The 16334-nt window shown below is 40.2% G+C and overlaps 2 protein-coding genes and 1 long non-coding RNA gene across 3 annotated transcripts; 2 read left to right on the top strand and 1 right to left on the bottom strand.

The window, feature by feature from the left end:
• Positions 1-1978: 1978 nt before the first annotated feature.
• Positions 1979-7156, top strand: LOC136350823 (uncharacterized). The gene has a single exon (XM_066302909.1). It carries the CDS (start codon positions 1979-1981, stop codon positions 7154-7156), a length of 5178 nt encoding a protein of 1725 aa, XP_066159006.1.
• A 4390-nt stretch (positions 7157-11546) lies between these two features.
• LOC136350759 (uncharacterized) lies at positions 11547-13042 on the bottom strand. Its single transcript, XR_010734200.1, has 2 exons — positions 12776-13042; positions 11547-12091 (listed from the first exon to the last, which is right to left on the bottom strand). It is a non-coding gene; the product is annotated as an uncharacterized lncRNA (long non-coding RNA).
• A 293-nt stretch (positions 13043-13335) lies between these two features.
• Positions 13336-14130, top strand: LOC136350751 (germ cell nuclear acidic protein-like). Its single transcript, XM_066302798.1, has 4 exons — positions 13336-13439; positions 13489-13534; positions 13586-13971; positions 14026-14130. Exons 1-4 carry the CDS (start codon positions 13359-13361, stop codon positions 14032-14034), a joined length of 522 nt encoding a protein of 173 aa, XP_066158895.1. The 5' UTR covers positions 13336-13358; the 3' UTR covers positions 14035-14130.
• Positions 14131-16334: the final 2204 nt, after the last annotated feature.

The following is a 16334-nucleotide window of genomic DNA, read 5'->3' as shown; positions in this document are numbered from 1 at the left end:
TTCTCCATCTGCATCGCTATTTTGCATAATTCGGTCGAAATCCCATTACAATTATAACAAGTTTGTTTGCTGGAAAGTTTGGGGCTTTATGAGACTGTTTCCAGATACGATTTAAATAACCTCGTTAAATTATTAAGAAACTAAAAGAATGATCCGATAAAATAGAATTAAAAGTGTTAACCCGTTTACCGCCACGTGTGAGGAATATCTTTTGAGAGCGCCCTCGATAAAATCGATAAAGGTAATTGCTTTTCAGGAGCTCTTCATCACCTCTTTAATGTGAATATTGCAAATAACCCTCGAGGTGTTTGGAAAAGGAAGAGACAATATTTTTCTTTTGAGGCTTGATGATTGCGTTTCTTTGTGCCAGATACATTGAATTGAATTTTTTTTCCCGATTTATTTTTGAATCCTTTCATCCCTTCTATGCCTTTATTAATAATTATTGCCACAATCGTAAAAATGCCATTTTCAGACCTCTAAGAAAATGGTCGTTTGACTAATGGCCTTATAACATAGATGTTAATAGTGACCATTGAGTCATTGAATTATGGAAATATTCCTGTCATTTGCTCCATCATAATGCACCGGTAAATAATGAAAATGTCGAAAAATTAAAACTGATATTTCTCAGGGGTTTATTTTATGATTCCAATAAAATATTCGTTTTATCATAATCGGATAAACGGAAAACACAACCCGCTATGAAATTTATACGCAAATAAAATTGAGACAATCAATTCTAATAATATATAAATGCCTGTTCCGATAATATATTTTCACAAAAATTGTACAATTTGTGTTAGGGACTCTAAGTTATTGGTTTTTTGTTTTCTATTTATTTTATTGTTGTTAATGTTAGGTTTATTGTATACTGTCATTTACTCCCTTAAGTTACGCCTATGTACTGCGATACTTATTCGGAGAATACCATCTGGGTGCCAGACCACATGGCCCATCAGGCCAAAGCTAAGGATACGCTTTGGTTGGGGAATGTGCTACTAGTCGAAGAATCTTTCTCTATAGGGACTATTGCTTTGATGGTCAATTTGTTGGACCCGCAATATTCCCAGAAAAGCGATTAGTATAGATATTCCCCAGATGGCCACGAGTTATGGGATGCGTTGTAGCCATAGCTTATAATGGTTCTTGGTGGTGGTGCGCCCCTGGTTGGAATTCTTCGGGGTTAGTACTTAAGGGATAATCGGAGCAATTTTCTCTCTCTTCTCTTTTTTTCTGCTCTTCCTGTGGTCTCGTCGGGTGAAAGCTACGTCGGTGACGGGATGTGATCCGCATCATATCGTGTACCCGCCCAATAAGCATTCTCCCTATTCTTCGTTACTTAGACCAAGATTCTTACATTCTTTTAAGATAAGTGCATAGTCAATACAGTCCATTTTTACATAAAACAAATTGTCTTTGTCGTGTTTCATTTATCGAAGGAACACCCTTAACATTTTGGTCCTTCGAGCCGGATTCGGGCTTGTGGAAAATCATTCGGTCGGTGTTTGTGTCGCGATAGAAGTTGTTCGCGTGCAAAACCGAGAAGTTGCTCTGTAGGCGTGATAGAAGTTGCTTCACGTGCCAGAACAACAAACAAAATCGCTGTTCGTCTGGGGCTAAGTAAGAAGAAATCTTGGTGATTCCGGATCATCGTGGAAGCCAGGGAGCTTTGTTTGGGAAGTGGGTAAGTCCTTGTCCTATTGCCTTTGAACCGTATTGCTTTCGTTTGTGCTATTTGCTAGTGATTAGATCATTCGTATCGTAAAGTTGGCGATTTGTAACCGCATATTCTATATAGACTTGGCGTGGTTACAAATTGTGTGCCGTACTGCTTAACCTTTACCTTTGCGCACACGGTGACTTGTAGCCGCATATTACAAAGCTTGGCGTGGCTACAAATTGCGTGCCGTTGTTGTGAGCTCCTGCATTAGAGCAGATCGTACCTGGTAGACGCGTGTATCGAGATTTTGTGATCATGGCATCTGCTGGGGAGCTAAAAGGGTTAAACGTGGCTAGGAGAACGTGCAAAGCCCAACTCACTATGTTCAGCAAATTTCTCGAAAGGTTAGATGTAAGTAGCGGTCTAGGTGCCGAAAAAATAGGGCAGATAATTGAGAGACTCGACAAATTGGAAGGTACTTTCGAGAGGTTTGGAACTATCCAAAGTGAGTTGGAGCTGCATGCTGACGATTACGACGACGAATTAGTTGAGCGGGACGACTTTGAGAATAGATACTTTGAACTTAAGGCCAAAGGAAAGGGTTTACTGCAAAAATTCAGTAGGGTTGATGCGTCCACTGCAGGCGGCACCTCGCAAGGGGCGGAATCTCCCAGCCCTTTAGATAATATCAAATTGCCGGTTATCTCATTGCCAACTTTCTCTGGCGATTTCAAAGATTGGCTTGGGTTCAGAGATCTATACCTTAGTCTAATACATAACAACGATAGGCTGAGTCGCATTCAAAAGTTTCATTACTTGCGGGCGTCGCTGCGTGACGCAGCGTCTCGGGTTTTGGGAACTCTTGAATTATCAGAGGGCAACTATGATATCGCCTGGACAACCTTGAGTGAGCGATATGATAATAAGCGGGTGCTCGTGCACATCCATTTGAAAACTCTAGTTGAAGTGGAATCGATGCATAGAGAATCGGCTCCTAAATTGAGGAGTTTAATTGACAGCGTGAGTAAGAGCTTAATTGCGCTGACTGCTCTGGGTCAAAAACCCGAAAATTGGGGTGTTCTGGTAGCCTACCTCATAAGCACAAAGCTGGACCCCGTGACGGAAAGGCAATGGGAGGAGGCGAAGAGCACCCACAAAGAGGTCCCCTCATGGGACTCTTTGAGAGAGTTTTTGAGCGCCAGGGCGGACATGCTCGAAGCTATCGATCGTCAGAGGGGCAATAATAGTAAACCAGAACGAAATGTAGGACTCAAACCTAATAAGACGAGCGCCAAAACCTTCGTTGGGAGCGATATTTCTTGTGGAGTGTGTAAAGCCAAACACTCATTAGTTAAGTGCCCAAGTTTTTTGGCTATGTCCCCCAACGAACGATTCGGCAAGGTCAAGCAACTCAAGGTGTGTTTCAATTGCTTGAAGCCGGGTCACTCTGTAAAGGATTGTCGCTTGAGAAATTGCAGCAAGTGCCCGGCTAAACACCACACCTTGTTGCACTTTGAACCCGTCAGGGTGCAAGACGATGCCCCCAAACCAGTGGAGAGTTTGGAGCATCAGGTTTCGTTGTCTTCACTTAGTTCGGATAATCATGTCTTCCTATCCACCGTTCTAGTTGACGTTGTCAGTGCCGAGGGTAAGCGCTTAAAGGTGCGCGCACTTTTAGATTCGGGAAGTCAGTCAAACTTCATTACCTCTTCATTATGCAAGAGGCTGAAGACAAAATTGGGCGATTTCGAAGTAATAGTCGGGGGATTGGGATCTAAGGCGTCAGAGGTGAAACACTGTTGCCACATCGAGGTTTGTGCGCGACACAGTGGCTATAAGTCTTCCTTAAAGTGTTTAGTTTTGCCCAGGATCACCGGCTTCATTCCTGGTGCTCCTGTGAATATTAGTCGGCTAAATATTCCATCCAACATCACGTTGGCAGATCCGGAATTTAGCAAACCTGGCCCTATAGATCTTCTGATTGGCAGCGAATTGTTTTATGGGTTGTTGTGTGTCGGTCAAATTAGTCTTGGACCGCACAATCCCATCTTGCAGAAAACCAGATTCGGATGGATTGTCTCCGGATCAATGGCGAATCCCGGTAGCATCAACTCCATTTGCAATTTGAGTACAAATTCGCGGCCAAGTGGCTCAAACATTGAGTTTGATTTGAAAAAATTTTGGGAGGTCGAAGATAATTTCTCTGAGACCAAGGCCTGGTCGGCTGAGGAGCTCGAATGTGAGGAGCATTTTCAAAGAACGCATAGGCGTTCGGTCGACGGCCGTTTCATGGTTGCCATCCCTTTTAAGCATCCCGTCGCTGACTTGGGGAATTCAAAGACGAAAGCTCTCCATAGGTTCCTTTCGCTAGAACGTAAGCTCAGCCGGGATTCAGCTTTGAGGGAAGAATATTGCAGTTTCATGCGGGAATATTCGAGTCTTGGGCACATGACTAGGGTGCTTGATGAGGATGATCGTGTCTCCTACTATATGCCTCATCACCCTGTTATTAAAACAGAAAGTTGCACCACTAAATTGAGGGTCGTATTTGATTGTAGTATGCCATCTTCAACAGGGAAATCCCTGAACGATTTGCAAATGGTCGGTCCCGTGATCCAATCGGACTTATTTGATATTTTGATTCGTTTTCGCGAGTTCCGATTTGTGGTTTCGGCGGATATCGCCAAGATGTATAGGCAAGTATTTGTGGAGCCTAAACAACGTTCTTTGCAACGGATATTTTGGAGGGAATCGCCCTCAGATCCTATCGAGGTTTTTGAATTGAACACCGTCACATACGGGCAAGCTAGTGCCAGCTTTTTAGCCGTAAGGTGTCTACATCAAGTAGCACAGGAGAGTGAACTTGATGTAGCCTCGGTGATAAAATCGTCATTCTATGTTGACGACTTCCTTCACTCAATAAATTCGGTTGAGGAAGGAATTAGAATGTGTCATAGAGTTTCCGCTGCATTGGCAGGGGGTGGTTTCAAATTGCGGAAATGGCTTTCCAACGAACCCGCTATATTGCGTGCGGTGAGTCAAGGAAACGAGGATTTTCAGGTGCTAGATTTTCACGGGGACGAAAGGGCTAAGATTTTGGGTTTAACTTGGCATTGTTCGTCAGACGTTTTGTCGTACAAAATTCAGGCCTTTGACACGAACGTGAAAGTGACAAAGCGCACCATCTTGTCAGGTATATCGCAAGTCTTCGACCCCTTGGGTCTTCTATGTCCGGCTGTAATCATCGCAAAAATCCTAATCCAAAGGCTTTGGCAAGAAGGGTTGTCGTGGGATGAATCAGTCCCTGCCCATTTGCATACAGCCTGGACAAAATTCCGAAGTGAGTTGCCGAATCTCAATGGAACTCACATTGATCGCCACATTGCATGCGTGGATGCTTTGTGCCATGAGTTGCACGGTTTTTCTGACGCTAGTGAGGACGCTTATGGTGGAGCCGTCTACGTCAGATCGATCGATCGAAACGGCGATATAACCGTGAGGTTATTATGCGCCAAAAGCAGGGTGAGTCCTTTGAAATCCCTGACTATCCCTCGTTTGGAGCTATGCGGTGCATTGGTCATGGCCAAACTTATAAGCAAGGTAAGGGCGGCCTCTAGATTGCAATTTGTTAGGCAGGTGTGCTGGTCAGACTCAACCATCGTCTTGAGTTGGCTAAAAATGTCTCCCAGCAACCTAAAGGTCTTCGTAAGCGCGCGGATAGCACAAATCCAAACGCTTACAATGGATTGTGAGTGGCGTCACGTCCCCACTAGGGAAAACCCGGCCGACTTGGTATCGAGGGGGGTCTTTCCCAGTGAACTCATGGAGTCTAGTCTTTGGTGGTATGGCCCTTCCTTTCTTCAGTCCAGGGAAAGTCATTGGCCTAGTGTGTCTGAAGGACCTAAGGAGGTGCCCGAGGTCCGCGTTCCAAAGAGAGTTGTTGTTTTTGTTGCCATAGGGGACTATTTCTTCGAGCGCTACTCTGACTTCAATCGATTGAGTCGCATCGTAGCATACGTCCTTCGATTCGTTGGCAATTGTCGATTAAGGTTATCGAAAGGGGTCATCGTCAGCACGCCATTATCTAGTTCGGAATTAAATGAGGCAATCAAAATGTTGGTCAAGACTGCGCAAAGAAGTAGCTTTCCAGTCGAGCTCGATTGCCTCAGCAGGGGTGTCGCCTTGCACCCTAAGGATAAGTTGTTAAGTTTGAGTCCCTTTCTAGATGGTGAGGGCATAATGAGGGTAGGGGGAAGGTTGCGAAACTCGGCTTATCAATTCAATAAGAAACATCCTATGCTTTTGTCTCCAAAACATCGTTTGACGCGGATGTTGTGCGAACATGAGCATAGGAGATTGATGCATGCCGGCCCTCAGCTATTGCTCGCATCCCTAAGAGAAAAATACTGGGTTGTCGCGGCGCGCAATTTGATTAGGGCCGTTGTAAGGAATTGCGTTACCTGCTCGCGATTCAACCCTCAGTATTTGGCGCCTCTTATGGGTGACCTCCCGCCAAGTCGCTTAACTGGTGGGAGCGTATTTGCATTTGTGGGAGTGGACTACATGGGTCCACTCAATATACGGGACAAAAGGGGTCGCGGCTCAAGGTTGTCTAAGTGCTATGTAAGCGTATTTATATGCTTTGCGACGAAGGCTTTACACTTGGAATTGGTGTCCGATCTAAGCAGCGAGTCGTTCCTGCTTGCTTTTCGTCGGTTTGTTGCTCGGCGTGGTCGACCTAGCCACGTTTACTCGGATAACGGCACGAATTTCGTCGGCGCCAATCGAGAATTGGCAGAACTCGGCCATTTCTTGATTAAAGAATCGAGTAAACTGGCCAATTCATATGCCCAGGAGGGGGTGCAATGGCACTTTATACCCCCCCAATCGCCTCATTTTGGAGGTCTTTGGGAGGCGGGTGTCAAGTCGGTAAAGCACCACCTAAAACGAGTAGCGGGAAATGCCAACTTGACCTTCGAACATCTCATTACGCTACTAGCACAAATTGAGTCAATACTTAATTCCCGTCCTTTATCTCCCTTGTCACAAGATCCCAATGATTTAACTCCCTTGTCACCCGCTCACTTCCTGATTGGAAGAAGTCTCACGGAGTTGCCCGACCCAGACCTACAGCATATTCCTGCAAATCGGTTGTCGGTATTCCAAAGGATCCAACAAATCAAGCAGCACTTTTGGACGCGTTGGAGCAAGGAATATGTCAGCGAACTGCAGCAGAGGGTCAAGTGGAAGGCACGTCAGCAGGACGTCCAGGAAGGGGTACTTGTGCTTGTCAAGGAGGACAACCTTCCTCCCTCCAAATGGCGCATGGGACGAGTAGTTGCAGTACACCCTGGCCAGGATGGAGTGAATCGTGTGGCTACTTTGAGAACTTCTAGTGGTTTGGTGAAGCGCTCTTTTAGCAAGATATGTCCCCTGCCGACGAACACTGTCATTGAAGACGCTGCAAGCGCTTCAAGGCCGGGGGCATGTTAGGGACTCTAAGTTATTGGTTTTTTGTTTTCTATTTATTTTATTGTTGTTAATGTTAGGTTTATTGTATACTGTCATTTACTCCCTTAAGTTACGCCTATGTACTGCGATACTTATTCGGAGAATACCATCTGGGTGCCAGACCACATGGCCCATCAGGCCAAAGCTAAGGATACGCTTTGGTTGGGGAATGTGCTACTAGTCGAAGAATCTTTCTCTATAGGGACTATTGCTTTGATGGTCAATTTGTTGGACCCGCAATATTCCCAGAAAAGCGATTAGTATAGATATTCCCCAGATGGCCACGAGTTATGGGATGCGTTGTAGCCATAGCTTATAATGGTTCTTGGTGGTGGTGCGCCCCTGGTTGGAATTCTTCGGGGTTAGTACTTAAGGGATAATCGGAGCAATTTTCTCTCTCTTCTCTTTTTTTCTGCTCTTCCTGTGGTCTCGTCGGGTGAAAGCTACGTCGGTGACGGGATGTGATCCGCATCATATCGTGTACCCGCCCAATAAGCATTCTCCCTATTCTTCGTTACTTAGACCAAGATTCTTACATTCTTTTAAGATAAGTGCATAGTCAATACAGTCCATTTTTACATAAAACAAATTGTCTTTGTCGTGTTTCATTTATCGAAGGAACACCCTTAACAATTTGCATAAACCGAATCAAACTATTTTGAATAAAAATTTGCTAGATCGAATGAAGTAAAACAACAATGTTACCAACAATTTGCCACTTGTTAATAATGGACATGCCAATTAAAAACACTCGAATGAGGCACATACGCATAAAAAATCGATGCGAGAATATTAAATCCGGATATAAAATCTGTAATAAACAATTGTAAACCTAATGAATTTGAAACAATGAATTCAAACGCAGCGATTGTAATTTAGGTCCATAGCAAGTTTCTGCTCCCGACAGAAGGCAGTGTTTCATTTTGATGTATGGTGGCGATTTGTAGTTGTGCTTCATTTGAATCGGGGGGTTGCTAAATAATTCTGATGAGGATTGAGTGTCTGATAGTTTATTTCACATTTTATTCGAGACAAAACACGAGATATGACAAATTCAGCGAGAGACAAGAACATTTTGTTTGCCTAACGAGAAGCGGCAGAAGTTTAGCATAAGTTGCCGTTACCAAAAACTGGCACTAAGGCCTAATTGTGTAAACCGTCATAATTTAATCAGCCAAGCGATTGCTAGGGGCAGAGGACAAATCCATACTTAGCTCTGGTAAGGTCTTATCGAGGGTGATCATTAAAAGTACCTCATATCCAATCAGGGGCATGTTTTTGATAAATTCCCGATCACCTGATTAACTCCAAATGGTTTCTTCCTTTGGAGCTATCAAAAATCTTCCAACAGGAGGAAGATCGGCTACATGATTCAGTAGGGTTGAGACGAAAAAGTTGTTGATGCCTGTCAATCAATTGCGCCGGACTTGTTAAATAATGTGCGTAGAGAATTCTACGATTGTTAAGGGTGTTCCTTCGATAAATGAAACACGACAAAGACACTTTGTTTTATGTAAAATGGACTGTATTAACTTTGCACTTATATCAAAAGAATGAAAGAATCTTGGTCTAAGTAAAGAAGAGGGAGAATGCTTATTGGGCGGGTTACACAATATGATTCGGATCACATCCCGACACCGACGCAGCTTTCACCCGACAGGACAAAAGGAAGAGCAGAGAAGAGAGCGAAAATTGCTCCGATTATCCCTTAAGTACTAACCCCGAAGAATTCCAACCAGGGACGCACCACCACCAAGAACCATTATAAGCTATGGCTACACCGAATCCCATAACTCGTGGCCATCTGGGGAATATCTATACTAGTCGCTTTTCTGGGAATATCGCGGGTCCAACAAATTGACCATCAAAGCAATAGTCCCTATAGAGAAAGCTTCTTTTGACTAGTAGCACATTCCCCAACCAAAGCGTACCCTTAGCTTTGGCCTGATGGGCCATGTGGTCTGGCACCCAGATGGTATTCTCCGAATAAGTTTCGCAGTACATGGGCGTAACTTAAGGGAATAAATGTTAATACACAATAAACCTAACATTAACAACAATAAAAAAATAAATAGAAACAAAAGCCAATAACTTAGAGTCCCTAACAACGATGGTCTTGGGTATTGCTTAGCACAAAGGGGTGGTCGGTTTGAGCACTTTCTATAAAATCCTTTTTTAGAAAAGACACATTTTCTTGTAGCTGCCGTTTATAATGCAAAAATTTTAATCTATTATAAAACGGAATGTATGTCCGTAATTTGCGTCCTCCAAAGACACGCGGAACTGCATCCATGCTCGAATCAAGGTGTACTGCTTGCTGGTTAACGACACTAGATGACCACTGACAATGGAAGGGCAAATGATAGTCCGTCTCCCTCGCACTTATCGATTGCTTAATTGCTTCTTGGTTACACTCACTAAAACTCCATGTGCGTAGCAAAAGGTACTGCGTAGCGCATCAGTCGCAGGCGAGAGCGGCCGTCACGCAACGTATTCAGAAATTTCTTCGCGAATTGTTTACATTATTTTTGCCCATGAGTTACGTATATGATGGTTCAGTATATTCGGTCAAGTGAACGTTTCCGTCACAATCGGTTCTATCAAAATTTTGAAATTTTAAAACTTTACCCCAAAAATCCTGTCTCTCCCATTTCAAAAATGCAACTATTTATGAATGCATGTCTAGCCGCTTTTCAGATATTTAAACCTACACATTGGCTAAAAATTGTAGGCAATTTTGTTTGGAGCCGCACTGGAAATAGTATATTAAGATACAAGTTTTATAAGTTGTCGCATCCGTCTAAGTTTGCAAAACGAGGAGTGAAGCGACGAGTTTTGCAATGGACGTAATTTTATGTAAAATTTAGTCATAGAGAACTTTGAAAAATACCTTGTGAATTGAGAGTCTGAAGTTTTAACACCACTTTAGTGCTCAAGAAGCGCGGTAGTCCAAATAAACTTCATTTAATTGCATACTAAATCTAAAGAATCGTGAACAGGCATGCTTAAATGTCATTCCTTTATCGAAAAATCAGCTTCTAAAGCTCGACCAGAAAACCCAAATTAGTATCTCATCGAGCGAATGTGAATTAGTAACCGTCAAAGTTTGATCCGGCCGGAATCCGGATTTTGCCGCAACTTTGGCACCGTTAAACTAGCCGAGCTGACATTAAATGATTGCCGTTTTCGATAACGCTGTTTCGTTTCAAATGAAAAATCATCAATAACTTTTAAGTGGAACCGAAATGAACGAGCGTTGCACCGAAGAAATTGATTTGTTGGATGTGTTTACGGTCCGTCGAACGTCGGCATTCACATGTCAGCCTCCTTTAGCGAAATGCAATCCCATATATAATAAACTGAGTGTGCTTTAAAGCACTTTACGTGTTGTGTTTTTTGATTGTTCTAAATGTCTAATAAAATTGAGTCAAATTAATTTCATGAGTGCTTATTCCGTCCCCTCGATGAAAAATCCACTTGTGCGGCAAAAGAAAAACTAGTGATTAATGGCACTTCTGTCATTAAAGTCCTGCAGCAACACAGAAAATCCTTTTAAGAAACGCCCTCTTGTCTGCCATTGTACCGCTGGATTGACGGCAACTATTTTCGGGATTAATTTTATTTATATGGCAGACGAGGCGATTAATCCTCATTCCAGGTCCGTTTCAAAACGACGATTAAAACGGAACGGAATATCTTATTTCGCTCTTTTTCATGACCAATTTACACTCCAAGTAAATTACTAGTTGCAGATAGCGGAGCTTTCCCGCAAATAACTTAGCGGGATTTTTAATAGGGCCCTATGTCACTTCTGCAAGACAAATCGTCGACGGGAATGTGGGGCAACGACCGCATGATGAAAAATGCATATGCAAATAAAGGGCTCGTAAAACGCCCTTCAATCCCTTTATTAAACGGAACGAAATTGAAATGAGTGCGGAATATTAAACGGCTTATTATAGCCGTGGCCAACAAAAACACGGCAACCGAATAAGGCGAGACAATGCGAACTCACAGTGGTGTACGGGTCCCTACTAATTTATCAGACTTAATACACCATTAAAACCAATGACCCGAACCGAAAGTGCACGGTCCAATTAGGTCGTTATGTATCAGGATAGTGTTGCATTAGATCCTTTAAAATACGCTTGCACGAATGCCCTCTTCATTAAGCCTGGTTCCGAGTCGAATTGCTTCCCAAGTGCTATTGCAAAATTCCTTACCTTTATCGCTCTAAAATTGTTCCGTTAGTTTTGCTCTTATAAAGCGCTTTTTCAGCTTCACTTTGTTAAAACCGGTTGACAAAATACGATAAGTTGGTTTAAATTTTTTGTCCTACGTAAGCTGCAGAAGAGGAAAAAACAAGCAATCGTCCCGAGTCAGAAGTGTTTATTTCTGGATCGTTGGCCTCAAGTGGCAATAACTCAAAGCTTCTTGGCAGGACAAACTTCGAGCAGCAGCGGAGCAAATCATTCGGCAGTCTTGATTCTCGTTCGTTTTCTGTATGGGCACAGACATCTGGAGACTGATTTGGAATTTACGTGACTATCAGTATTGAGAGACCCTTTTAGAATGTTTTTGAAAACAGCATAATATTTTTTATAACGGAAAATTTTTGAAGTTGCGATGTTCCATTTACTGGAAATATATGGCTCCTATACTATTTCAGGAAATCTCATTTGAGGTGCTGAACCCTTGAAAATACCTTAAATTTACAGAGCCTTCAATATCGTAAAAATAATCTTCCTGAATCTGGATAGTAGGACATTTCCATCGAATTATATCGAAACTGTTCGTTCAAAATAGTTTCGTCTGTAGCAGTAGATAGGCCATATTGACCACATTGATATATGATAATTTCATCATCGGAAAATGTTGGAAGAATGGATGCGGTAGGTCTGCAGATACGAGGTACAGCTGGAATAATATCAGATTGAGGCCTTATTCTTCTGACGATTTTCCCCTAGAGCGAAATTACAGAGAAATATGTGTAAAAATTATTAGGAAATACTATTTTATATAACTCGTGTTATAATGTCTCAGAACACCTCATCTCTTTGACTTACAACTGGTAAATTGTCTGAAAATCAAATTAATAATATGAACTTTATATTATCATTATAAAATCATATAGATACATTTTAATATCCATCCTTTGCTATGATTTTGCCGGATCCCTAAAAAAAAGTAACTGTACATAGATTTGCGATAAACTTTCAGAGCGATTCTCAGTTCATTAACTGAATTATCCCGCGTTTCTATATAAAATTTTTATATTTATTAAATAAACTTGATTTATGTATGGAAACTTTTAATTTATTTGCTATTGGCTCAACCTAATTATTTGTAACGACAGCTTTATGGTGATGAATTTATATCAAGCTTTGAAGTGAGTTCAATAGCCCTGTTGGCTATATATATCACAGTCTTAATTATTAGTGCATTAAAATGAAAGTAGTGCTGCAGCGAGTGTAAAACCTGTGTAATAAAAAAATAATTATAAATACATATTTAATTAAAATTCCTCATTTAGGTGACTGCAAAATTTGAGAAAACCAAGAATAGGTATAGATATTATTAATCATTCGTTTGTAAACTCACCAGGAATATATCTTATAGGTGTCTATTAATAAAGAAGATTGTATGACTTCATTATTAAAAGCATTTTCCATTTACTTTCTAAACCAAGCGCATAATAAACAAATCGACATAATATTCGCATTTTCGTCCTTCATCGAAGTTACTGCACACGTGCGTAATTCAAAGTGCTATCTAAATGTGTGGCAACTTGAAAGGAAAATAAATTTTCCTTAATAGTTTCGATAGGCAATGGTACACATGTGCGATTTGAAATATCAGTATTTGGTATTATTTAAAAAATAATGTAAATAGTAAGTCTATGATGTAGACTATATATAAAAATAATTTGATGGTCATCATTTATAGGCGAAAAATTTGTTAAATTTTTGTTAAGATAACCGTATTATTAACAGCATTTTTAATGGTTAAATGAATTTTTTCATAAGTGCATTAGAGCTTGCTTTGGTTGAAATTAACAATATTTTTAAGGCTCATTTAGTCACTCATTTAGTCGATACGAAATTATTGAAGTTGATTAAAACGGCCATTACCTCCATAGATAGCACCTAGCAACAAAACTCAATTAAACTTAAGTGCATTCCCCATGATGCATATAAAAAGGTGCCAGCCTTCCTCAGTGTGCGTTTTTTCCTCAAGTGAATTTAAGTACAAAACCATCATGAGGGTAAGTTTTGTAATATTCAATTTGAAAATTTCTAAATAACCTTATGCAGGTTCATAAAATTCTATTAATCGCAATGGGAATACTGGCAGTAGAATGTAAGTTATGTCAGATATTTCAGGAAAAATGCTAATTCGATTATTTTGAAGGTTACTATGTAGAAACTGAAGAACCGAATGAAGATTACTCTACTGAGTCTAGTACTACTGACGCTGACAATACTGAAACCGATACAACTGAAGCTGATGCCACAGAAAGGGGAGTTGTGGTGGGACGAAATAGCGGAGTGGAAGATGGGGTGAAGTGGTATTGTCCTCCTCATGGAGGTCCTGACCCTGTGGTATTGCCTGATGATGAAAATGATGATAATGATGATGATAATAATAACGATGATGATAATAATGATGATGATAATAATGATGATGATAATGATGATAATGATGATGATGATAATAATGATGCTGATGATAATAATGATGATGATGATAATAATGATGATGATAATGGTAATAGTAATTCTTCGACAACTACTACTGTAAGTAAAGTACCTTTTATATTGTAAATATTCTGAATTTTGTTTTTTTAACAGGGACCCTAATCATGAAGCTATTTTCAAGAAAATGGAATTCAGATAATATCTATTTTGTTCAGTTAATATCTATGTATTATTAAAATTTCAGTTTCACTTCATAAAGTTTGTATTTTAAGAGGCTTCGTGCCCTCTCTGCTATGTAATCACACACAACATCTCTTGTCATTAATCAAATACTCATAGGGAAATACGTTCTATCAGCTTGAGGCTCTCCGTGGCTCATCCAGAAACTCTCTGCATTAAATTAATCATTTCCGACAAATTTCCAGGATTCAACCCTAAATCCGAGTGGTTATAACAATTGAGTAAATTTGCATTTCGTCGTCACAAAGCAGAAATCTAAAATATGTTTAAGATAAACACATTAACGCGCATTTTCCACTTCCAAAGAAGCTTCTTGGCAAGTTTGCAGTTGGAAACCTATAAAAGTAGTAAATATTGGCTTTCAATTTAATGCCCGCCACCTAAAAGCCAATTTCCGTTAAAATTACAAAACACAATTAATGTTGAATGGCTCAGCAAACTGTTTTGATCCTGGAAAGAGAGCTTATATAACTCACAAAGAGTGGCCTAGTTTCTATGTAACGTAAAAATTATTTAATTTAAGTATTTTCGTGGGTGCTAGAAAGAAAATTATATTTCAAGAGAAAAGGTTTCGACGTCTTCTAGAAATACTTTGATTGGAGGAGTTTTTTTAATTATTAATTTGAAAGATCCTTGGACCATAAAGGATTTAACATATAGTTAAGCGGATCTCTTGTAGATACATGGTGGCAAATAGTAAGATGAAGAGAACTTTTTTTTTGTTACTGAAAGCTACAGAAAAGCTTGAGTAGGGGATAAATTGATTTAGAAGTTAGAAATAATAATACTTAATGGACGTCTACTGTTAAGGACCAAAACTCTAACATTCATTGAGAATCCCAAGAAGTGAAAGGTCCTGGGAATTTAACGTTTCCTTGAGATATCAATTCCCTTTCATACAAATAGCTGTAACTCTTGAAGCAAATCATTTAGGCAAACCTTACAAGTGTTTAATAATTATTTCAAAAAAATTATTTAGATTTACGATGCAAAGAGGGCAGTGTATTTTTCCGGAAATAGAATAACCTACTCTCAGACAGACCTTACAGCTTGAGAAATGAAAAGGACATATTTCGATTCCTAAGCCTCAGATTAATTCAGCAATTACTTATATCCCAAAACTTCATGCTTAGTCTTATTTTCATCCTCCCCTTGTCTTCTTCCAAAAAAAAAATGTAATAAATAGCAATGAAAAAGGCTAATATCTAGGTATATACCAGTCTTAGAAACGGTAATCTTCTTTTTTCTTTTTTCCCCAGTTTTAATAGGATTTTGTCCTCAGACAGCAGCTGATGTCCATTCTATTAAGCTTATTGAATGTGATTTCGTACTAATAAAAACCTCTCACAAATGGGAATTTCGACATATTAACAATTATATTAGTTCTCATTATGTGGTATTTGGGTCGTTTGCTTCATACAACACCCCTCGACGACAAATAGAAATATTACAAACTATGACGACAGGGATCAAAAGTAAAGTCGACAAACGTCAGCTTAAGTGTCTTCGGGGAAAAGAATGGCCTTTTTATAAACTAAGATGATCCATCATTTTGAATACTTATATTTTTCTTGTCATAATACCACTCGGCTGTTGGATAGGCCTGAATAACAAGGGATAAACGCGAGATATAAATTCATATTTCACGTTACACTTTTATAACGGTGTCAGAATATAAGGACACATTATTTGCATATGAATGCCTTAAAATTCACTTTTAAGATTCCAGTTTATTGTCATGTTTTTTGATAGAATCGGAGAAGAAAATTGGATGTCATTCATCAAGGCATAATTTCTTGCTTAATCCTTTGCCAGAGTAATGGTCGTCTTCACTCTTAGTAGCGCAGCGAAGGGCTGAAGGATTGGGCAGGTAAGAAATGTTTGTAAGCAATTTATTCATAATCACAGCTGGTCGATTTAGTAATTTTTTTAAGATTCAATATTATTCATACCGGTCTGCAAAACATTTCGTGGGTATATCCAACGTTTGCAAGAACTTTGGAGCCAATGACACCGCAAAACACTGCATTTTTCAGTGCCCGTTATACGAAGAACAAAGAGAAACGCTAAACGAGTGTCTGAACAATCTGACTCCAACAATTCTCATCAACGGGATATTGGAAAACAAAATCAAGTGGGACCACTGAAGGAAGGCTATTTCTGCGATGGTCAAAGAAAAGGAACGATTGAAGCGGGCCGCTACTCAAGAAGGACATTATAAA

This window comes from Euwallacea fornicatus, chromosome 1 (genome assembly GCF_040115645.1).
Source record: "Euwallacea fornicatus isolate EFF26 chromosome 1, ASM4011564v1, whole genome shotgun sequence".
NCBI classification, from domain to species: Eukaryota; Metazoa; Arthropoda; class Insecta; order Coleoptera; family Curculionidae; genus Euwallacea; species Euwallacea fornicatus.
Note: the sequence above shows the minus strand (reverse complement) of the source record. Positions and strands in the feature narration are given on the sequence as shown.

Excerpts from the sequence above, each read along its gene's own strand:
- LOC136350823 (XM_066302909.1), top strand. The coding sequence starts at position 1,979 with ATGGCATCTGCTGGGGAGCTAAAAGGGTTAAACGTGGCTAGGAGAACG.
- LOC136350751 (XM_066302798.1), top strand. The coding sequence starts at position 13,359 with ATGATGCATATAAAAAGGTGCCAGCCTTCCTCAGTGTGCGTTTTTTCC. Across the intron at positions 13,440-13,488 it reads AGTACAAAACCATCATGAGG|GTTCATAAAATTCTATTAAT; the intron begins GTAAGTTTTGTA and ends AACCTTATGCAG. Across the intron at positions 13,535-13,585 it reads GGGAATACTGGCAGTAGAAT|GTTACTATGTAGAAACTGAA; the intron begins GTAAGTTATGTC and ends ATTATTTTGAAG.